The 23,632-nt window shown below is 43.1% G+C and overlaps 1 protein-coding gene across 2 annotated transcripts in view; it reads right to left on the bottom strand.

Moving 5' to 3' along the window:
• The window catches only part of LOC118077687 (fidgetin-like protein 1), a 49,819-nt gene that overhangs the window by 12,841 nt on the left and 13,346 nt on the right, over positions 1-23,632 (bottom strand). Inside the window, exon 2 of one of the 2 annotated variants that reach the window (XM_060280552.1) lies at positions 15,739-19,189. The exons of the other annotated variant lie outside the window; for it this stretch is intronic. Coding sequence (XP_060136535.1) covers positions 17,129-19,186 — 2,058 coding nt within the window. The 5' untranslated portion in view covers positions 19,187-19,189 and the 3' untranslated portion in view covers positions 15,739-17,128. Of the gene's footprint in view, positions 1-15,738; positions 19,190-23,632 lie in introns of those variants that run through there. 2 annotated transcript variants of the gene reach the window in all.

The raw sequence follows: 23,632 nt of genomic DNA, 5'->3' as shown, positions 1-23,632 counted from the left end.
AACCCTCTCATGAACTAACTAGCACTCATGCATGGTTGATTCTGACTGAAATTTCCCACACCATTGCTGCCAGATATGTTTTCCAATTGAATTATGACCAGCAGGAGGAATGCTGAGTTGCCAAAGGTCATCTGCTTACGAGGACTGGCAACTTACATGAGAAGCATATAATAAAAAGTTTTTAAAAATTCCTTCCAGTAGCACCTTAGAGACCAACCAAGTTTGTCATTGGTATGAGCTGTCATGTGCATGCACACTTCTTCAGAATGCACACGAAAGCTCATACCAATGACAAACTTAGTTGGTCTCTAAGGTGCTACTGGAAGGAATTTTTTTTATTTTGTTTCGACTACGGCTGACTAACACGGCTTCCTACCTATAAGAAAAAGTAATTATGCAACACTTTAAAAAAAACACGAAGAGACAAAAGCATATTAAAATGTTGTAGTATTATATATTATCAAATTAGTCACACTCAGGCTGCATTATGACCAACACAACCAAAACCAAACAAAAATATCACTTTGCTACCTGTCAGGAGTAAACTTGAACCAATGGTATTTATTTGTATGGGAAACAGCCTTGCTAGAAAAGCTAACCAATAAACTGAAACTGACATGGGGACAAAGAGAAGCCTGGCTTCCCTCTATCACATACACAGCCCAACAAGACAACAAGAGGAATCCACCGACAACGTACAAACATGCCTCCTCCTCCTCACAAATGCAAACAAACCACACTGCAGACTATCACAGACAACCAACCACACTCTACCCCCCCCCCAATGTAATAAATGAATAGAAATACAGTGGTACCTTGGTTCTCAAACTTAATCTGTTCGGGGAGTCCTTTTGACTTCCAAAACCATTCAAAAACCAAGGCACAGCTTCCAATTGGCTGCAGGAGCTTCCTGCAGTCAAGCAGAAGCCACGTCGGATGTTCAGCTTCCAAAAAAACACTTCTGGGTTTGCGGTGTTTGGGAACCGATTTGTTTGGGAGCCAAGCCGTTCAAGAACCAAGATACCACTGTAAACGAATAGAAAGAGAACCTACCCAGTTGACGGTGACACAAAACCCCACAGGTACACTATACAAAAGTGTAGCAACCCACCCCTCCTCTCCACCCTCTTCTTCCCCAACCTCATACTGTACTCAGCACTTAAGTTCTCACAACTTATCTGTAAGAAAGACTGTACAACCTGAAAAAAAGAGACAAGGCGTGTACGCAAGAAAATCTTTCATAAAAATTATTATTACTGTATTAATAGTAATAATAAGATCATCCCCTCCATTTTTTTTAATTTAAGGTATTGGCACATTGCATCTAGTCTTGTAGATCACTAGCAGTCAGGAGACACTTTGAGATATATTTGTTTTAGCCCCAATATTGCAACAATCCATTCCAAAACCCCTGGAACACTGGTCAGTCTTGCTCATTCTATATTACAGACTGGATGGGTCTTTCAACTGATGTTGAAAGAGAGCAGCTCATCTAAGCCTACCTATGAGTTCATAGCTGAGCGGACTTCCACTCGTGCTCGTCGGGAGAAATGGCTGACCCGTAACATCTCTCCCGACTCCCACGGGGAAATTTGGTGGCTGCTTGGAGATTAGGCAGTCTCCCTACCCTCCCGGAACAACGGGAGGGGCCGCTGGCCTGTGGATGCCCCTTAACCCACTCCAACCCTTCGGGGGGTGGGGGGCCTAGGCCGAGCACCCGTGGGGGCCGGAACTCCTGGAGGCCACCCTGTTCGTGCACGAGTCCATGATTTAAGAAGAATAATTGGATTTTAATTCATGGACATGCTTCAAATGAAGAGGAGGAGGATACTGCCAGTAAATTCAACTTTTGAGAGACAAGAGTGTCGAGGAAATATTTGTATTAAAGAAAGAAAATACTACGTTGGACCGAACAGAAAGGGAAGTGAACTCTTTTATTTTTATGTTTCAAGATTACACTTATCACCTTCCCTGGATGGACTGTCTAAAGTACCTAGAACAAGCGAGAAGTTATAAAAATATAAACTGTGTGGACATTGAAATATATACAATAGAGGATTTATTTGAATTTGCTTAGATAAGAATGTTAAATGAAAGCTTCCCTAAGGTTGTTACATCAACAGCTGGAGCTTGTTAAAATTCTTTGTGGACGGTTTTAAAAAGATTTACGACTTTTGACGCACTTTTAATTGAGCTCGCTAAAAATGGAGGCCGGGGAGTGGAAAGCAGTCAAAGGGTGGGGGGAGCCATGGGTTTGTCATAAGATGTGTGTTAATATCTGGATTTGGCTGACCCTGCCCGGAAAGGCTGCGAATCCGCAACCAGAGGAATTAACGAGCAGAAGCCTCGACATGATTTATTGGATCTTTAAGATGGCATCTGTCCGTGATAAATGGTTGGTGGGGCTTGGAAAACATCCCAGTCTGGAAAAAGAATGCAAGGATTTATGGGGAAGCTGGACAGAAAAATCCTCACAGAAACATAGGCTTTGTGGTAAATCTCGCCTGAAAACATTTCAGAGGCTGTGATAAGAGGAAGAGAACATTATTATTAGAACTGTTGGAAAAGATGTGGACTATGTTGGATTAAAAGGACTGGAAAGAACTTGGAACTTTGATTAGAATGGCAGCAATTATCGATATTCAGAACCCTCAGAATTTGAAGCATGGGGAAGCAAAAATTTTATAATTTGGCATAATATTTGGTTTAATAGATATATATTTGTATAATTTGGCATAATTGGTTTGATATGATTGATTTGTAAGTGAAAATCTAATAAAAAATGATATATTTTTTTTAAAAAGATTTCGTAGCTGAGCATTGATTTTAATTTGCACCCTGCAGCTCCAAATCAGTTCTTCATCACCCTGTAACACCTACTGGTACTTTGCACTAAAACTACCGTAGTTACTGTTTGGCGGAAGATTAAAAGGTGTTGAAACACAGACACACATCTTCTTAAAAGGGACCAGGAACTTCTTGAAAGGTTCCACGGTTATTTATGCCTCACCTTTCCTCCAAGGAGCTCAGGAGTACCTGGTTCTTTCCTCATCCCTGCAAGGTAGGTTAGACTGAGTGACCGTCACCATCCCAAGGTCACCGAGTGAACTTTGAGGGCCCCAAATAATGTACACATTGCTTTGAATGCATCTCATGAAGTGTGAGGGTGGTGGGGAGGCGGCCTGGATCTAAAGACATGGTATGTCGATCTGATTTTTCTGCTGTGGGCTTAATTCACTCCGAGGGATTTACATTTTGGTTGTGCGCCTGCATTTATATAGCTAAAGGGGCAAAGTAAATCTAGCAGCTTATTTGCTTTAGAAATAAATAAATAAAAGAACCAGATACTCTTAATTGCCTTCAAGTCAAACAATACAGGGCATCAGGGCATCTTCTGGATTTAGCTGAAGCATATAAAAGTCCTCCTTGGCTCTGCTCTGATTATTCCCAATACTGTCAAGCTCCCTGCAGTGAACCTTGTAACCAACTTGACAGCAAATAGTTCTACATTTATTAATACAGTGGTGCCTCGCTAGACGAATTTAATTCGTTCCACGGGTCTTTTCTTATAACGAAAAATTCGTCTAGCGAATCCCATAGGAAAGCATTGAATTTTTTTGAATTTTTTTTTGCCCATAGGAACGCATTAATTGAATTTCAATGCATTCCTATGGGAAACCGCGATTCGCTAGACGAATTTTTCATAAAACGAATTCGTCTAGCGAGGCAACCTTCGCTTGAAAAATCCTTTCGTTAAGCAGAAATTTCGTTAAGCAGGGCATTCGTTAAGCGAGGCACCACTGTACTCCACATTATTTGCAGAATGACATGTTCCAAAGCCGGGACCTCACCTGCCCCTGTGGAAGGGTGTCAGATAATTGCCCCAGCTCTCTGATGATAACACACAGATATGTATTTCCAACAAGCTGCTGTCATATCATTTTAGAATTCAATCTTCAATGTGCCACAGCTCCTGCCAAGCGGCTTGAAAACCCAAGGCTCTCTTTTGCTTTTTAATTTCCTCTCAAAGCAAAGGAGCTGTGTGTGTATCTCTCTGTTATTCATATAATGGAAACCCTACTCTTACAGAAACTTACATCAACAAAATAGGTTAATCAAATTCAGAAACTGTTCCCCTCTTGGAATTGAGATGCTTCCCCCACCCTATTCTCACGCGTCTTCTCCTTCCTTCTGCTTTGTGGTCCTTGGGTTATTTTTAGCTATTAATAATGGGTCACCTATGTACATTATTCAACCCAAACAACATTTCGTTAAGCAAACAGAGGGAGAAAAATCAATAAAGGGAAGCATTTGGCAGCTCAGTATACAGGAAATTATTTGCATTCTCAGCTTTGGATCAATATTCTTTCCTCCACTGGTCCAACAGGAAATTATAACCTTTCTGAACATAATCTGGAAAGTTATCTTCACCAGTAATTTAACACTTTTTAACCTTGGAAAACATAACAAAGTATTCTGGTGTTGACTTAGTTTAAATACCTTTTATTTTCTGTTCTACCAAGTACCTATTTCTGCCTTGTTGGCAGCAGGTCTGTACTTGTCATGCTGGCGGGTTTGCATAGATTTGTTCTAAACAGGGATAGCTCAAGGCTGTCATCACCATATGGTGGGCCTATCACTCCCTCCCCATAAACAGCACCTGGTATCTCCTGGCTATGCAAAGTGGATCTCTCTTCCTCTCTTTCAGGATTAACCTATTGGTACATTCTGTTTACCCAAAGTTGCACAACTGTAGAAGCTTTATAGTAAAATTGGCAGAAATTATTATTTCTAAATAATAATTTATTTATAAAAAATAAAAATGCACACAGACATACATTACTCAAGATTTGAAGAATGATTTAAATCAAGAACCCGAATATACGGTACATTGAGCTGTTTTTCCACCTTAAGACCCAGAGTCCCGATTTTTATCTTACTATGAGATTGTTTGAAGCTCCACACTCTCCAAAGTTATATGGTGTTTCAGGGCAGTCTTTGAAAGGGTCTAGGAAAGGCATCCCCAAACTTCGGCCCTCCAGATGTTTTGGACTACATTTCCCATCATCCCTGACCACTGGTCCTGTTAGCTAGGGATCATGGGAGTTGTAGGCCAAAACATCTGGAGGGCCGCAGTTTGGGGATGCCTGGTCTAGGACCTTGTCAGTATCACAGATGTACACTATTTTTACAAGGATGCAAATTTAGCATGAAGGAACATTGTTTCATGTTTCCAAGTTGGGGTGGGAGGAGATACTCTGCAGTCTAAACTGCACAGGGGGGGGAAAGCTAAACTAAGTGTTAAATGTGTGATATATGTGTGTATTATACTGTGTGTGTGTGTGTGTGTGTGTGTGTGTGTGTGTGTGTGTAGAAGTATTCAAATCTGAGATTCCCCACCCGCAGACTGAAGTAGTACAGCCCAAGAATAAATTGAGCACCTTAATCTCTTTCCATCTCTGTTATCTAAAACTGCCTCCATCCCATTTTTGCAACATAACCGGATTGCTGACCCAAGCCTGGGAGTCCTGCTGAGCCAGTGTCTGAGGAGCATCCCTGCAACAGAAAGGAAATGCCTTCCCCTACTCCCAGGGCTGGGCTACCCTAAGCGGCTCACCTGACCGCTCCCGAGTAGAGCGTCTGCCTCTGAAAAACATGTTTATCATTTGGGAAGCCTTTCCACTGCACAAATACCCTGCCAGAAGATTAGATGAATTAATGGTTCAGCATATGTGTGTGCTGGTCTCCTGGGTGTTGGGTTGGCTCTCTTGCCACTCCAGGTGCGCTCCCCAGGTGAACTGTGCCAACTCAGAGAGCAGCTTGGGAGGGGCTGGGAAGGCTTTGCTGCAGCTCCCCTGCCTTACGCCCAGGACTCAAGAGTAGGAGCTGACTTGCTTTGCAGCCACTGGCCCTGATCTGGGTCACTTCCTGTTGCCAGAAGAGGAGTCAGGATTTTTATCAGTCTTGATCCTGATCTTGACCCTTGTGCAAGCATTAGCAAGTGAAGAAACATCTCCATCCTATGAGGAGCTTCATCTGCTGATCGTCACAGCTCAAGCTGCTTGTTAAATAGGCACAGAAGCAGGCCCAAGTAGGCCTCTGCTGGTCAGCAGGCAGCCCCAGCACTGTGGCCCAGCTACAGCCTTTACGTTCCTTCTTTCATTTGGGACTTTCAACCTGTAAGGTTTTAAAACTTCCTCCAGCACATTCCAGGCACTATCCTGCCGTGTGCTTCCCGTGACTGGAGTGGAACATTTTTCACAGCTCCCTGTCACATGAAAACAGGTCTCAGCTACCTTTTCTTCTGGCATATCTGTTGTGCCTTTGACAGCTGTACAGGAGGCAAATAAAGCTTTTCCTGCAATGCAGGTAAAAGTCATAGCATGCCACCCATCAGGTTTAGATACATGGGGGGTGAGTAGGAAGTGCCAGTTGTATCCTGAAACAATCTACTTCAGAATAGTGCCACTGTTGTAAATAAAACTCTGGAAAATGTCATTTGAGGACCATAGGTAAAGCTTTTCTGAAAGGAGAGACTCAACACAACTTACTCCTTTGCAGATGGGAAGCAATTGCGATGCATAAATAAGAGATTTCAAAAGCCAGAAAACGATTGATCTAATATTGTTATGTGCAGGGAACTCTGCTCCTGTCCCACCTAAGGATGAGTAAACCTCGATTGGAGTCTTGAGGTGGTGAAGAGTGTGTAGAATCATAGACCTGGGACTCAAGGGTCATCTAGCCCAACCCTCTGTAATGCAGGAATATACAGTGGTGCCTCGCTAGACGAATTTAATGTGTTCCAAACGCACATTCGTAAGTAGAAAAAAATTGTAAGTCGAATCCCATAGGAATGCATTGGGAGAAAAACTTTGTAAGTCGAAGCAACCCTATCTTAAGTAGAAAAAATCCTATCTAAACCACATCCAAGATGGCGGACGGAGCTCCATTCGTAAGTAGAAACATTCGTAAGTAGAGGTACCACTGTAATTCTATCAGCTGGGCAGGAGAAGAAAATTCAACACAGGCTGCTTGTTAGAAGGCAACATTCAAACTGTTGCCAGGGTTTAAAATGTAATTGCCTTTTAAAGGCTCCCCAAACCCTGGCATGTGTAAACTAGTAAAAGAACTGAACTTTTTCTTTTTCCAAATGCTGATAAACAATACAATAAATAAAATAAAATAAAATATTAAAAGGAAGGCAAAATGAACGGTTTCCTCTCTTTCTTTCTGCACTACCAGTAGTTCCTTTGCCCCTTTTCATCTTTGTTCTATAGGCCAACATAGCCAGAATAACAGATGACTCGTCCACCTAGCTCAGTGCTGCCTGCACCAACTGGCAGGGGCTGCTGGGGTCTCAAACAGAGGGCTTTTCCAACCCTACCTGGAGATGCCAGGGACGGAACCTGGGACCTTATTGCACGGAAAACATGTGCTCTATCACTCAGCTAGAGTTATTCCCCTAATAAATTACACACATTGTAGCAATTGTTACCTTTGAGGTCTCTAAACCCTTTTATTGGAGCACCAAAATACCTTTAACAGATTCACTATATTGTACCAGCTGTGCCTATCCAACAATACTTTGAGGGAAATTGCACTCAGGACCAGTTCTGATGTCTGATGCTCAAGAAATTGTAGATTTTCTGAAGCAATCCTATGGCCACAGAAACAGATGGTCTACGTGACCATATCCAGAGCAGTGTGATAGAGCGCTTCTGCACATGCACAAGCGGTGAAACCCGGAAAAATACTTCTGGGTTTGCCACCTTCGCAACCCGAAGTTTACGTTACTCAAGAGTAACGTAACCCAAGGGTCTACTGTATTTAGGAATCTTCTCCAGGCCTTTGGGCAAAGAGTGGGGGGGGCATTAGGTTGGGCTTGCATGCACCCTCCCTCCCCACTTTAAGGGGGGAAATAAGTTTCTGAAAATTCCTTTAATAGTTTGTCCTACATATGGTCCCCACATGAAAAGGGCTGATATCCCATAATGTCAAACCTGCATTGAAGTCTTGGTAATAATATGCACATTTATTGAAATCTGATTCAGAATATCAATAAAATAAATATGCTTTAAACCAGCTGACAACTGTAAAATGTATGACATCAAAACTAACCTATTGGTTCTCTGTGAAACAGCAGTGTAGCGTGGTTTGCTGGTGCCCGAGGCAGGCTGGCATGTGCACATGCCACAGGAGGCAGGACGCAGAGGGTGAAAGGAGCCCACCAAGCCGGCCCAGCCCTCACTGCCACCGGAGCACCCCCCCCCAACTGTAACCAAGTGGGGCCACGCTGCGCCACCTGCCTGCCAGTGCAGGGGGGAGCCCAGCCAGCCAACACCACCCCTGGATGGCAGCATGAGAAGGGTGCAACAGCCATGCACCCTTCGATCCCAGCCTCACAAAGCAAGGGAGAGTCTGGGATCAAAGGGCACATGGCTGTTGTGTTCTTCTCACACCACCCTTCCACCCTTGCGTCTCTGTGCGAGGCTGGGATCTGACCTGAACGATATGCCTGGTGAATCCTCTGGCAGGGCAAGGAGGAGCAAGATGCACAGCACCCCCCAGAAAAATGCACCCAGGACTGTCAACTCGGCAGCCCCCCACCCCCCAATGCTGTGAAATGAAAGAAATTTGCTTCACTTATTTCAAATGGTCATCTTCCACTGTGTTGAAGAGAGGAATAAACTTGAAACCTAAAGTTCTGAAGGGGTGGGGCAGAATCTCTCACTAACAGTGAACCCCAATCTAGCCCATCTTAAGATCTTGGCAAATGTGCTGAATGAGTCGCATCTGTTTTTTCATCAGACAAAACATTTAAAAGTAGCTTGTTTCCTACATGGGAAATTTAAATGCCATCCTTTGCAACTTGCTAGGCCACTTGGCACAACCACAATGCAGTGCAACTCCAGCCTTCTATCAGTAAGAGAGAGCAATAGAGAAAGTAAAACGAAAGTAAAATGAAGCAGAGATAATTGCTCCCATTTTAATCAGTTTTGCACTCCTTTGCAAAGAGGAGTTAATTCTCACTAATGAAGGGTTCAAAATTGCTTACAAGGCTAGCACAAGCTCCTTCATTTTGATTCAAGGTTAAATAGTACTGCTTATATGCAGAAAACAAAAAGGTACAGTTAGCAGCTATCATGGAAAAGTAAAGTATTTCAAGCTAGAGCACTCGTCATTAGGTGGATCTCTCCAAGAACAAAGATTAAAAATTAAAAATGAGTATTCTTAATGTTAACTCTGAGACGCTCAGTCTGTTCTCTGCCATCAGATCAACAGCCACTTGGATGTGGTTCCGAAACAGGAGGAGGAACTTCAGGGCAAGGGGAAGACCAACCTGGATCCATCCATCAGACAGACAAGGAACAGCTTGAGGGATCTCCACAAGCAGAAAGAACACTCAGCTCCAATCTCCAGTTAGTTACCCTGTGACTGCAGAGCAGAAGGGAAGCTCTCTCTGACCCAATCCACAATCTAGGGGACCAAGAGCCACCGAGAGGTAGCACCCGCCCCCTGCCTCCCGGGAAAAACTTCATGGCAAGGGGAAGGCTAACCTGACCCCATCCACTGGTCAACGAAAGAGCAGCTGCAGGAAGCTGGCCTCTCATGTCTGCTAGAAAAAGTAAAAAAGGTAAAGGGACCCCTGACCATTGGGTCCAATCACGGATTCTGGGGTTGTGGTGCTCATCTCGCTTTATTGGCCGAGGGAGCCGGCGTACAGCTTCCGGGTCATGTGGCCAGCATGACTCTGGCAAACCAGAGCAGTGCACAGAAATGCCCTTTACCTCCCCGCTGTAGTGGTACCTATTTATCTATTTGCACTTTGAGGTGCTTCTGAGCTGCTAGGTGGGCAAGAGCAGGGACCAAACAATGGGAGCTCACCCCGTTGTAGGGATTCGAACCACTGACCTTCTAATCAGCAAGCCCCAAGCTTTGTAGTTTAACCCACAGCGCCACCCACGTCCCTGCTAGAACGAGTAGTCTATCCCAATGACCAGTCACGCTGGGAGTGCAGAAGCCAGGTGGGGGAAGGACACTCTGGTCCCATCCATTTCCTGAAGGAAGAAGAGCCATTCAAGTAGCAAGAACAGCAAGTGAAGGTCAACCTGGCCAAAACATAGGTATAAATGGGTATCTGGCCATTTATTGTTTGTAAAGGCTGATAGCAAGACAGTCTTCCTTTTTTTTTACAATTGATGGGAGTTGCTTTTGGAAACAGTACTTGTCTGAAATGTGTAATAAATATATACTAAAATTACATATATACGAAGTCATTGTGTCCTGCTAATTATGAGTTTGCACTTAATACATTTGTCCTGAGCAGGACTTAGGGTGCACTCAGATGTGAGGATTATGGACCTCGTTTGCCTTATTATAATGCTAGAGCATCAGCTTTACTCCATGGCAGATGTTAACATTTTGACTTAATAGAACTGCAATTTTGAACCTTGCTGTTTTCATCACACTAGGACTTGAACAGCACTTAAAACAGTATGCCATGCAATGCTTGGGTCAGCCCTCAAAATGTGATGGAAAGACTTCTGCTCATGTGCAGAGTAATGTTTGAGATTAGGCAGAATATTTTGCATGTTTGTGGAAGGATAGTACCTAAACTTTTCATTTTAGAAATTCACTGACAAACTCACAAAAAGTTATCTAGAAATAATAGTGGCATCATTTCCTCCCATTCCTCTACATTTAAGGCATTCTGAATGTCTTAAATGCCAAGGAAGATAAAGTAGTATGTACCATATGTAGGAATTTTCAGAAACTTATTTCCCCCCTAACTTATTTAAGGTGTGTAATCCATACAGAAGAACTGGAACTCATATAAATATCAAACTAACTTATTTTTTCTCCATTTAATCTACATAGGAAAATTTTTTAGTACTGTACAAGTGATTTAAAATATGCTTCAAAGATGTGGAAATAATGATCATACAATGCCGTGTTATTTTATTTGTTGCACACAGCCATCAGCCATCACCTCTTCCAGACTGAATATGAACTACAGATTCACTAAAAAAAAATCCCAAAAAATTCAGTAGCTTCTTAGTGAATTCTGAACCAGACTTTTCTATACAGCTGGAGCTGTTTCATAAAGATGGTTTAAGCAACTGAACCTGAAAATTGCTTGGGAATAATTACTATCAGCCAGAGGCACTTTCCATCAGCACTCCTGGAAACAGCTTATTTTAGCTCTGTGGCTTTGCTTCTCAAAACACCCATTGCAGGAGGGGGCTTCCAACAGTTTACAGCTTTGAGGATCACGTGATCCTCATCCTGCATCAATGGAACATTTCACAGCACATGGCAGTACATCAACAACTTGACAGACTTGCCTGAACGGTTCCCTTTCTTTGCCTCTGCGTTTTCACCTTTGTTGACTGCACTTTAGAAAAAAGGGCCTTGAGCAGTTCTGGTGCAGAAGAAACTCCACTGATTTCTTATCCAGGGTCAAGAAAGCAGAAATGGATTGAAGTTGCCCCTACCCTTTACCTGATGGATGCAACTCTCCCCAGATTCTGAAGCTAAAATGTTTGAAACTGTGGTTGCAAACCATGGTTAATATTATTAGCCATAATTAGCACGGTGCAGACCTATTATTTCCCTGTGATTACTGCCGACGAGAAACAAGGAGGGAATTTGCACAGGAAAGAAGAAGAGAGGAGGAGGAAGCCCACCTCTGATCTGGTCATAAAAACAGCATCCCTGTGATATCTTGGTGCTTCTTGCTGTGGTTCTCAGAGGACAAACGGCAGATAGAAAGGCAAAGAACAAAAATTAAGAAGTTATTCAGGCAGCTTAAAACTTAGAATCATAGAATCATAGAGTTGGAAGAGACCACAAGGGCCATCCAGTCCAACCCCCTGCCAAGCAGGAAACACCATCAAAGCATTCTTGACATATGCATGTCAAGCCTCTGCTTAAAGACCTCCAAAGGAGACTCCACCACATGCCTTGGCAGCAAATTCCACTGCTGAACAGCTCTTACTGTCAGGAAGTTCTTCCTAATGTTTAGGTGGAATCTTCTTTCTTGTAGTTTGAATCCATTGCTCAGTGTCCGCTTCTCTGGAGCAGCAGAAAACAATCTTTCTCTCTCCTCCATATGACATCCTTTCATATATTTGAACATGGCTATCATATCACCCCCTTAACCTTCTCTTCTCCAGGCTAAACATACCTAGCTCCCTAAGCCGTTCCTCATAAGGCATAGTTTCCAGGCCTTTGACCATTTTGGTTGCCCTCTTCTAGACACGTTCCAGCTTGTCAGTATCCTTCTTGAACTGTGGTGCCCAGAACTGGACACAGTACTCCAGGTGAGGTCTGACCAGAGCAGAATACAGTGGTACTATTACTTCCCTTGATCTAGATGCTATACTCCTATTGATGCAGCCCAGAATTGCATTGCATTGCAATATATAACTGGAAGTTTAAAAACAGCAACACTAAAAGATACTTCTGGTGGTTCCCTCACCGCGAGAAGCGAAGTTACAGGGAACCAGGCAGAGGGCCTTCTCAGCAGTGGGGCCCTCCCTGTGGAACACCCTCCCACCAGATGCCCAGGAGATAAAGAAAAACACAACCTTTAGAAGACTTTGAAGGCAGCCCTGTATCGGGAAGTGTTTAATGTTTTTAAATGTGTTGGAAGCTGCCCAGAGTGGAGCTTTCCATTTTACAAGTATTTGGATTCATATGACCAGGAGACTGGACTCGAGGGCAAATCTCCCATTACGTATTGATCTGTCATTTTACCTGGACTTTATGCTAGCTGAGATCATTCTGCAAGTCAAGATGATCCCAATAAGCTTTCACCTGGAACATCTGCACCATAAAACTCTCTCCTACCACTTTAACAACCATGGCTCCCCCCCCCCAAATGAATCATGGCAGCTGTAGTTTGTTGAGGGTGCTGAGAGTTATTCTCCTCACAGAGCTAAAAGCTCTCTGCTGCTGAGGCCACTTGTTCCTCCAGTGATGGTGCTGCATCTAGGAGCACCCCCAGACTTTCAAAGTCTGTTCTTGCTCTTTCAAAGCAAGTGCAAGTGCAGTGGGCTGCACAACAGACCAGCTACCTAATACCCAGACAATGGGAGCCAACAACCCACAGGATCCCTGTCTTGTTGGGATTTACTATTAGTTTATCAGCCCTAGTCCAACCCATCACTGGATTCAAGCACAGCTCCAGAACCTGTTGTCAAGAAGAAACAGAGCATCATGTCATCTGCATATGAATGGTACCTTGCTCCATTAATGGTACCTTGCTCCAGATCACCTGATCATCATTCCCAGAGGCTTCATATAGATGTTAAACAGTATAGAGGACAAGGCATAACCTTGTGGGACTCCTCAACAGAAATGCCATAGGACCAACCAGTGCTCTCCCAATTTCGCCTTCCAGAACCAGTCTACCATTCTCCAACACCCAATTGGCAGGTCCAGTCTAAACACTGAAAGATCAAGGAGAAGCAACAAGATTGCACTCTCCCTATCCCTCTCTTGATAAAGGTCATCCCTCAAGAGTGACCAAGGCCATTTGAGCCATGGCATGCTAAAGCCACACTGTGTTTTGAACTGGGTATGTAAATGAAGCAACTGAACAAAATAAATCCCATATGCTAAAAATTGCCAAGATCCATCCAGTTCAAAACATGCCAATTGGATCAGACAGAATAGTTTTGCATCGAAGCATCTTGGTGACAGCAGTAACAGCAGGTGACTTTAGTTTCACGCTTGACTGGTCAAGTCATATGAAGCCTAAGTATGCTCCATTTGCTACACATTTAATTAAAGTTACATCACAACTGAAACATCCTGGACAGAGAACATAAACATCCTCAATTAAATATAATCCTTTTCAAGTAAATGGCTGTGGCAGGCGGCTAAAGAGATGCAATACCGGATACAGCAATGCAGCCTTAGCACATTCAGTAAGTGCCGAGCTATACAGCTGACGTGGTATAAACAATCATATTCAAGGAAGAGGAAATTATTCACTGCAGAAGAACACCATGCTGACTGTTCAGCTAAGACCAGCGACTAGAAAGTAGCTGGTGCAGTTTCATAACACACACAACATTTGTGCAAGCAGGAACATGTTAGATATATGCTGGGTGAATTTTTGAGATGTGTTTATGCGAGGCAATAATATCTTAGCACTTTGAGTTTACAGGGGGTTCCCTTGAGCAATTTTTTTTTCAAAGTTGAAGCCAAAATAAAGCTTTTTTAAAGCTTCAGAAATATATGCTTTGAGCTCCTTAGCTCACCATGTACCAACTTAACAGTGTAAGACAGAAAGACCAGAAAAAAACGGCATCAGAATTTACACTTGATGGCCTCGCAAAGGATGTGGACGTTAGCTGCAATGTGTCTCCTTTCGATTCAAGTAGATGAAAGGCTGCTCAGCTATACCAATCCAGAACATAGGAGAAACATTTGTACATTACTCTCAAAATGTGGGAGCTGGTTCTTTGTTGCAATAATGTTTAGAAACTTGAACTACAAAGTTTACCATTCATAAATGCTCATGGTCTAAATTTATTAGATGGAACATCCAGGCGTGAAAGTGGGCTGCATCACTCCAGAGGCCATGGCAGAACGAACAGGTCTGGGCTTACTAAAGTGGCATCCTGCAGACACACATGTGCCCATAGAGGCCTTTGACATTAGGTTCGTAAGAAGAAGAGGTTGTGGTGTGTCTGGATGGACGTTCCCAGAGGGTGCTGCTTGGGGAGCGTTTTTCAGTCCCGTGGAGCCTTCAATGTAGGGTTCCACAGGGCTCAATTTTACCCCCTATACTGTTTAGCATCTACATGCTGAGTGGGGTTATCCGGAGGTTTGGAGTACGTTGTCAGCAATATGCTGATGATACACAGCTCTTCTTCTCATTTACATCTGCAGGTGAGGCAGTGGATGTGCTGAACTAACAAACTGAAGCTCAATCCAGGTAAGGCTGGGGAAACTCCTGGATCCTTTGCTGTCACTTGACTTCAGTGGCCCCGAGTGCCTTCCATCAGCTTCGGCTAGTGGCCCAGCTACGCCCTTATCTGGACAGGGACAGCCTAACTACTGCGGTCTATGCTCTGGTAAGCTCTAGGTTAAATTACTGCAACATATTGTATGTGGGACTGCCTCTGAAGATGGTTTTGAAACTTCAGCTAGTGCAGAATTCAGCAGCCAGGTTGCTCACTGGGGCAAGACAGCTTGAGCCTATTACACCGATCCTGGTCCGACTGCACTGGCTACCAATTAGTTCCCGGGCCCAATTCTAAATGATGGCTTTGGCCTATAAAGCCTTAAACAGTTCAGGACCACATTACTTCAAGGACCGCCTCTCTCCTTATGAACCTACCCAGACCCCGAGATCCATTTTGAGGCCTTTCTGCATGTGAAGTCTGGAAGGTGGCAATATGAGAACGGGCCTTTTCTGCAGTAGCTCCCCATTTGTAGAATGCTCTCCCCAGGGATGTTCAGCTGGTGCCTTCATTATACACTTTTTGATGTATGGAAGTGAGAGCTGGACCATAAAGAAGGCTGATCGTCGAAGAATTGATGCTTTTGAATTATGGTGCTGGAGGAGACTCTTGAGAGTCCCATGGACTGCTAGAAGATCAAACCTATCCATTCTTAAGGAAATCAGCCCTGAGTGCTCCCTGGAAGGACAGATCGTGAAGCTGAGGCTCCAATACTTTGGCCACCTCATGAGAAGAGAAGAATCCTTGGAAAAGACCCTGATGTTGGGAAAGATTGAGGGCACTAGGAGAAGGGGACGACAGAGGACAAGATGGTTGGACAGTGTTCTCGAAGCTGCGAACATGAGTTTGACCAGACTGCGGGAGGCAGTGCAGGACAGGAGTGCCTGGCGTGCTATGGTCCATGGGGTCACAAAGAGTCGGACACGACTAAACGACTAAACAACAACAACAATAGACACCAGGCGAAAATCTTCCTCTTTAACCAGGCCTCTGGCTAATTAACATCTGAAGCACTTTTAAATTTGTTGTGGAAGGAAGGGGGGATTCTTGGGTTGTCTTTGTTTTTATTATGTATTTTGTGCCTTCTTTACTTTATTTTAGTAATTTTATGTTGTGAACTGTCCTGAGATTTATGGGTATAGGGCAGTATACAAATTTAATAAATTGGCAGTTCCGTATTATATTTCATCTTACCACCATTTAAGGTTGTTTTTTTACTTGTTTGTAAGTTGCCTTTAAAGAGTTTTGTTCACAAAGGTGGCCTTCAATTTTCTAAAAATAAAAATAAATCATTGTAGAAGAACAATGCAAATGCACATCACACTTACAATACCTGTTTTCTTACCATTTTCCCCCCACCTCACTTCCCTTTTTCCTTGTTTGACTATATCAAAACAAAGCATTTCCCTATATGCTGACAATTCAGCAGTCATAAATACCTAGAACACTGGTAACCTTTGGCTGATTCATATTTTACAGCCTTTTAATATATGCTTGTGGGAAGTGGGGGTTATTGTTTTGCCGTTTTAATTATTTAGGTGTGTTTTTATCTTGTATTTTATTCTGTGAACTGCCCTAAGATCCTATGATGGTTGTGTGTGTGTGAAAGCAGACAGCAGAAATGACTTCTACAGGCTATATTGAAAGACTGATGAACTCTAATATCTTCCTACTCAAGTCCTGATTCTGCGATACAGTGCAAGATTATGAAAATAGATTTACTTCTTCTCAACTGCAGCATATGGGTGTTTGAGTGGAGCCTCTTAACATCATTTCTTCTTCAATGATACCTGTTGTTAAGGGCTCTGCCACTCCACAGCTTAAAATTCTTGTAATTAACTAGGATAGTACAAGTTTACTGCAGGGACATGCATGTGTGCTTACTCATTACTAATTCCCAATGAGTTCAAGGAGATTTGCTTCCTAGTAGGTATACAGAGGATTATAGTATAAAGTAATGAATATCTCTTACTAAGCAATCTGTCTGCACAGAGGGCTTAACAGTTCGAGCAATAAAGGAAGCAAGGAAGGAAGGCGACCACGTGCCAGTTTCCCCCCCTCAAATTTATTAGAACACTATGAACGTTTTTAGAAATAAAGATAAAAATCAAATGTTATCATGGAATTCAAGCATACAAAGTTAATTTCTTTTATCTTCCACATCCAAATGTTTGATTCCAAGTATCATACAATTCGAGATCTTTGGAGGACACACTGGGGCGCACAGTTTTTAAAGCACTTTCAAAATCTTGAAAAACTATAGATCGTACTTGCTCAGGTGCAATAGTTGTAATATCAATAGACTGAAGGCTGCGGATAGGGCCTAGAGAAGCCTCTCTACAAAGCTGAGTCATATCAGCTCCAGAAAACCCATCTGATTTTTTAACAATGAGATCAATTTCCTCCTCCGTTAGGGAGCAATTTTCCTTTGACATCAGACGAGTCACTATCTGCTTTCTAGCAGAACTGTCAGGAAGTGGGATGTACAACCTCTTCACCAGTCTCCTTCGGGCAGCCTCATCAATTTCTTGCGGCCGGTTGGTTGCTCCCACAACTAGTATGCGGTCTTCAGAAGAGGTCGTTGCTCCATCTAACTGGACCAAGAATTCAGTTTTTATTCTTCTAGAAGACTCGTGTTCCCCGTCTGCACGCTGGGACAGGAGAGAATCAATTTCATCAATGAAGATTACTGCTGGCTGCTGGAATCGTGCAACAGCAAACAATGCGCGGACCATCTTTTCTCCCTCACCTACCCACTTTGAGGTCAATGAAGAGGCACTGATGCTAAAAAATGTAGCCCCAGACTGACATGCAATGCATTTGCCAATGAGCGTCTTCCCTGTCCCAGGAGGACCAAACAGAAGAATTCCTTTTGGAGGACTCCTTAAACCAGTGAAAATGTCAGGTCTCAACATAGGCCACACTATTATCTCCTTGATGGTTGCTTTTGCGAATTCGACCCCAGCAATGTCATCCCAATTCACTGGAGGCCCATGATCCATGATCTCTTGCATAATAAGTTCAATCATTTTTGGCTCTATATTCTTTAGCCGTTCATCCGTTGGACAAGTCACCTCTGTAGACCCGTAAGATTTGCACTGCGTCCCCATGTTTTCATTCCCGTCTTGTTTTGGTGTTGGAGGGACAAACTTCCCGGACACACCCCGAGATCTTGAAAGACCCAAAGTCTTTTTTGTACTACTGCTAGACGGGAATGGTGTACGCTCTGATTGGTGCTGGTGCTTCTTCTGCTGGTCCACCCAGAGCTGTTCTTTCGCAGTTTTGAAACCAGGTGCTCTGTTCTCATTGATTTTGCTTCCACTCCATGCAAAGGTCTTCCCTTCTGTATTAAGTGGCTTATTAGGAATGAAAGCAGAAGATGTAGTGCTACTTTCTTCATTCGACACAAGAAATGCTTTCCTTTTCCCCAGGTTGCCCATCTCTGAAGGGAAAGCAGACTGAGTGGAAGATGAAGAATTCTGCTTCAAACCAGTGTTACTCATGAGTGTCAGAGAACTACTAAACACTGATTCACCATCTCTAAACAATGGAGTTGCACAAGAGGTAATGTCAGACACTTCACTTATAGGCACTGGCAAAAAAGAATGTGCAGCTCTGGCCTTGGCTGAGGAAAGCATACCAAACTGATGAGGTTTCAAAGCTGGGGCTCTGCCAAGGATATGTAGTTCCTGACTTGTACAGTCTGATGAGCCATCCCTATGTACAGATTTGCCATCACCACTGCAGTGAGTGAGTTTAGGAAGACTTGAAGCAACAGAGGCGGTGGCTTCCTTGTCAGCGCCTGCATGTGCTACTAGAGCACTCTGAAACATTTCACTATTCTGCATCATCTCTTGCACACACTTCAGTTCCATCACATTAGCTGTCGTCAAAGCAGATTGCCACTTGTCATTTTCATTTTGCTGACTTCTTGCCAGAGTCAAAATGTTTTCCGCAAAGTTATTCAAGCCAATCTCTGGATTGTCAGAGTCAAGAATCGCAGAGTATTTGTCTGCATATTTTTTGAATAGGTTGGCAGCGCAAACTTGGGAGATCTCAGAGTTTGCCCATGCATACTGAATGCGTAAAATCTGTGCACGATATGCATCTGCCTTCTGTCCTGGTGTAGAGGTGTCAGAGGTATAAGCAAAGTGATTCACCTGCCATTCACTCAGGTGTATATCATCACTGGGGCTATTGGGCTGCATGCTCTACAGAGAAAAAGGACAAAAAACAGTGATGAGAAGGATAAAGTTAGCTTTTAATGTAAGCTCTAGCTAAAGAAGGCAGTCAAATGACTGTACTTTATTAACTCATTACCCTTTATTTGAGCGTTGTGAGGTATCTGACAAATATTTTACATAGCCAGGAAAACAATCTCACAGCTCGTTCATTTTAAATGTTATCCTATGGTTTGAACACTTAGCAAGGGCACAAATCCATGTGACAATCAAATCGCCTGTTGCTCACTGCATCCGTTTCCATACATACTGTACAGAAATATCTTTCCTACGGGTAACCCTGGTGCCCCCTGGCCGTTCTGGTGCTTAAATTATCTCTTAGGACAAATGAAGCTGCAAAAACTATGTTTAGACCACACAGTTACCTGGCACTGCCAGTTTATTCACAAAAATGCATGTCTGGAGCCATTTACAGCTATTGGACATAGCCAAGCCCAGAAAGTGACCTGGCAAGTACTTTCCCTATAATACCAATACAGTGGTACCTTGGTTTATAACCATAATCCGTTCCGGAGGTCCGTTCGTAAACCAAAACAGGTCGTAACCCAAGGCGCGCTTTCGACAATGGGGCCTCCCAAAAAAACGGGTCATAAACCCCCCCCCAAAAAAGGTTCGTAAACCAAAAAAATTGTTAATAATCAAAAAAAAATGCAAACCGGGACACACACTTCTGGGTTTGAATTGGTCGTAATCCAAAATGGTTGCAAACTAGGCTGTTCACAAACCAAGGTACCACTGTATGGTGAATATGGGAACTCTGTGCAAGTTCCTGCCAGCTTCACAGACCGGCAGGGACTGAAGCATCTTACGCATCAGGATTGTACAGGAAGCAGTGGCACAGGAATATTACTTGAAATCTACATCTTGAAACTGGCAGGCATATTGTTTCTAGCTGCCTGTTAAGAGATAATTGAATCACTTATCTTAAACTGTGCATGAACCAATTCTTTAGTTATTCTTTAATTTCTTGTTCTGAGTACATTATAACCTCATAAACTATTGTTTATGTTAACTACTGTGCTGCACTATCGTTACTTATGTTTTGATGCTCAGTGATATTTTTTTAAGGTCAGCATGCCGGTGGTGATGTCTCTTCTTCTTAGCTAAGGATCACCAAGGGGCAGCCCCAGGATCCTTCAGAGCCAAACCTTAAGTCACTAAAATGGGGCAAAGCAACAACAAAGAATGCTTTGAGTCTGCAGTGTAGGCATTTAGATCTGGGGTTGTCAACCTGGTCCCTACCGCCCACTAGTGGGCGTTTCAGGATTCTAGGTGGGCGGTAGGGGGTTCTACGGCACAAGCTGAATCCTCCTTCCATTGAGCATTGCTGGGTGGTAAGGAAATTTTACCATCAAGAAAGATGCATTAGTGGGCGGCAGGTATAAAAAGGTTGACTACCCCTGATTTACAGCAAAGAAGCGATGCAGAAACCTGAACAGAAAGGATATGATTTTGTTATGCCATCACTGTGTCAAGTGTATTGTTTGGGATAGCACCAGCAAGCCTGAGAACCAGCCAAGTGACTTATGGGTGCTGAAAGAGCTATTGCAGCATCCTGACACTTACAAACAGTTCCGAGTGGTTATATGAATGCCACACTGCTATTCAGAACATGCACATGCAGACATTTTCCTGGCTGCACCCAAAATACACACTAAGGACAAAAAGCACTCATTAAAATTTTAATTCATAAAATGAGAGCTATAGGATTAATTATAGCTATTTAAAGGGAGTGGATGAGATTTTGGAGAGCTAGCCTTGTGGAGTTTGCACAAAATGACTTTTCTAGCTTTAAGCACCAAGTAGCCTGCTTTTCTGATAGCCAAATTCTATAGGATTGCTTAGTTCCTTCCTTTTAAGTGGTCAATAGCAGTTCCTTCACACAGCTGCTGCTAGACAAGAGGTATCTTTGCAGTTTTGCTTTATGGACAATTGATCAATGATTATTATACAATGCATATGTAAAAAAAAATTGAAATACTTTATTATCACTTGTACAACTTGTATACAGTGAGATTACACATATGTACAGAATACTTCCTTTCCTGTCTTTCCAGAGATGGATATATACACGTATTAATCTCAAGAATATATGCGTAATTCTGCAGATCAGGCCAGATAGGAAAGCTATAAATTTTGTTTTCCTTTATTTTCACAACTGTTACTGTTATTTCAAACTAAATGAATAATGATTTTGAAAAGCAGCCAGATGATATCCAATAAAAAGTGAATATTATTTCATTCAAAAAAAATAAATAACTTTCCAGAGATTATTAGTCTCTAGTGCAAAACCTGTGTAACTTTATTCTATGTATTCTTGTGGTGTTATGCTGTAAACCACCCTGTGATTCTTGGATGAAGGGCAGTATATAAATTTAATTGGAAGGAATGGCTTCCAATAGATATGTTAACTTAGGCTTGCCTACCTCGCACGGTTGTTGTTATTGCTATTAGTTTGGCATGCCTGGGGAATGGATGAAATAATGTGGACACAAAGAAAAGCACATACCCCAGTATCTTCCTCTGTCCAGCCAGGCTAACAGCAACCATGAGGAACATATCCTGTTTTCTGCTGCTCTGGGAAGGCCCCCTCCTCAGTCTCAGGTGCAGCAGGCAACAGTGATTAAGTGACCTTAAACCTGCTGAGTGCTAAAGGCTTAGCTAGTTCCGTACTCTTTCTTCAGAAATGTCCAAATGACAAATGTCCATTTTCCAAGCACGACATGCACCTGGGGGCAAAGCGGTGATTCTTCTTTTATAGGCTATAGCTTGGAAGTTATGAAATGGGTGGGTGCAAATGATACAGGTCTTCACTAGTTAAGAGACTGGGAATCTGCGGCTCACCAGATGCCTTGAATACAACTCCCACCATTGTTGATCATGGGCCATGTTGGCTGGGCTGATGGAGTGTGAATTCGACGCAACCTGGGGAGCCACACATTCCCCAGCCCCATAGCTGTCAAGTCTCCCGTTTTTCACGGGAAACCCCCGTATTTAAATCCGTTTCCTGCTGTTATCCCGAATGGCAAAATATCCCATAATTCCCCCGGATTTATAAGGAAGCAGCTCCTGCCAGGCGAAAATCGCCTCTGTGCATGCCCGGGCATGCACAGAAGCAATTTCTGGTGCCCAGACATGCAGACATGCGCAGCCCGGCACCGTAAGTCGCTTCTGCGCATGTCTGGACATGCGCAGAAGCGACTTCCGGTGGCGCACCGCTGCTGATCCCTTATTTTCCAATCCGGAAGTTGACAGCTATGCCCAGCCCCACTCTAGACATAATGGTAATAAATAACATGGCTGTAAAAAGGTAAAGGTACCCCTGACCATCAGGTCCAGTCGTGTCTGACTCTGGGATTGTGGCGCTCATCTCACTCTATAGGCCGAGGGAGCCGGTGTTTGTCCGCAGACAGCTTCCGGGTCATGTGGCCAGCATGACTAGTTGCCTCCTCCCCACACTATTACTAGGAACCGTAAACACAAATACATGTGCCAAAGACCCTGGTTGACTGCGAGAGTTGTCATGCTGTACAAAACTTTGCTTTACATTATCAGGATAACAAAGTGCACCTATTTGATGCAGATTAATTCCCCTTGAACACAATCTGTAGGGTTAAAAAATGTTTCCCCTCACCTTTTCAAATTGGCAGTGTGAGTTTTTAAGCTGCTGCAAATATAGTGACTGCAAATATACCGTCAGTTGGTAGTGACATGGAATACAATGGTGTGATCTTGTTTATGTTTGCTTGCTCCCTCCTTCCATTCTTGGGGCACTGAAATTGTTATGCAACCCCTAATCTCAAAATGAAAGAAGAGGTGAACCAAGAGCCGCACATTAGTCAAAGGTGCACTTAGATTAACCCCACACTCAAAGTTACTAACTAACTAAGAACTGAAAGCAAGATGAATGGCTCCAAAAGAGCTCAAGAAAACAGGAACTTTTCAGACACTTAGCAATTTTGTGGAACTCTCTCCCCCTGGTAGGGGCTTGCCTGTTGCTTTTCAGCAGTGCCAGGTTGAGAAAGTACTGTTCTCCCAGGCTTTTTTAAACATTAGCACCACTGAATGCTGTTATTAATTTGTCTGTCTCCATTTTATTGCATCTGGGCTGGTCTTATTTGAGATAGCTTTGCCTTCTGATATGGCTGACAATGGTTGCTATTGTATGTTATTCCCTGTGCTGGTTATGGATTTTGCTCTGGTATTTTAGCCTTTTAAAACTTTAACATTTCCTGTATGTCACCAAGAGAGCAGAGTTACGGGGCAAGAAATAAATGAAATAGTTCATTTAGTTATGCATCAGGAGTTTTACTTAAACATTAGCAAACAAAAAGGTTTATTTAACTAACTTTGCACACAATAAAGTACAATTAAATGCAGACTAGCAAGGTAGTGTTTCCTAGAAGGAAAAAT

Source organism: Zootoca vivipara, chromosome 12 (assembly GCF_963506605.1).
Source record: "Zootoca vivipara chromosome 12, rZooViv1.1, whole genome shotgun sequence".
NCBI lineage: Eukaryota > Metazoa > Chordata > Lepidosauria > Squamata > Lacertidae > Zootoca > Zootoca vivipara.
The sequence above is the reverse complement of the archived record's forward strand: the minus strand, read 5'-3'. Positions and strand labels throughout refer to the sequence as shown.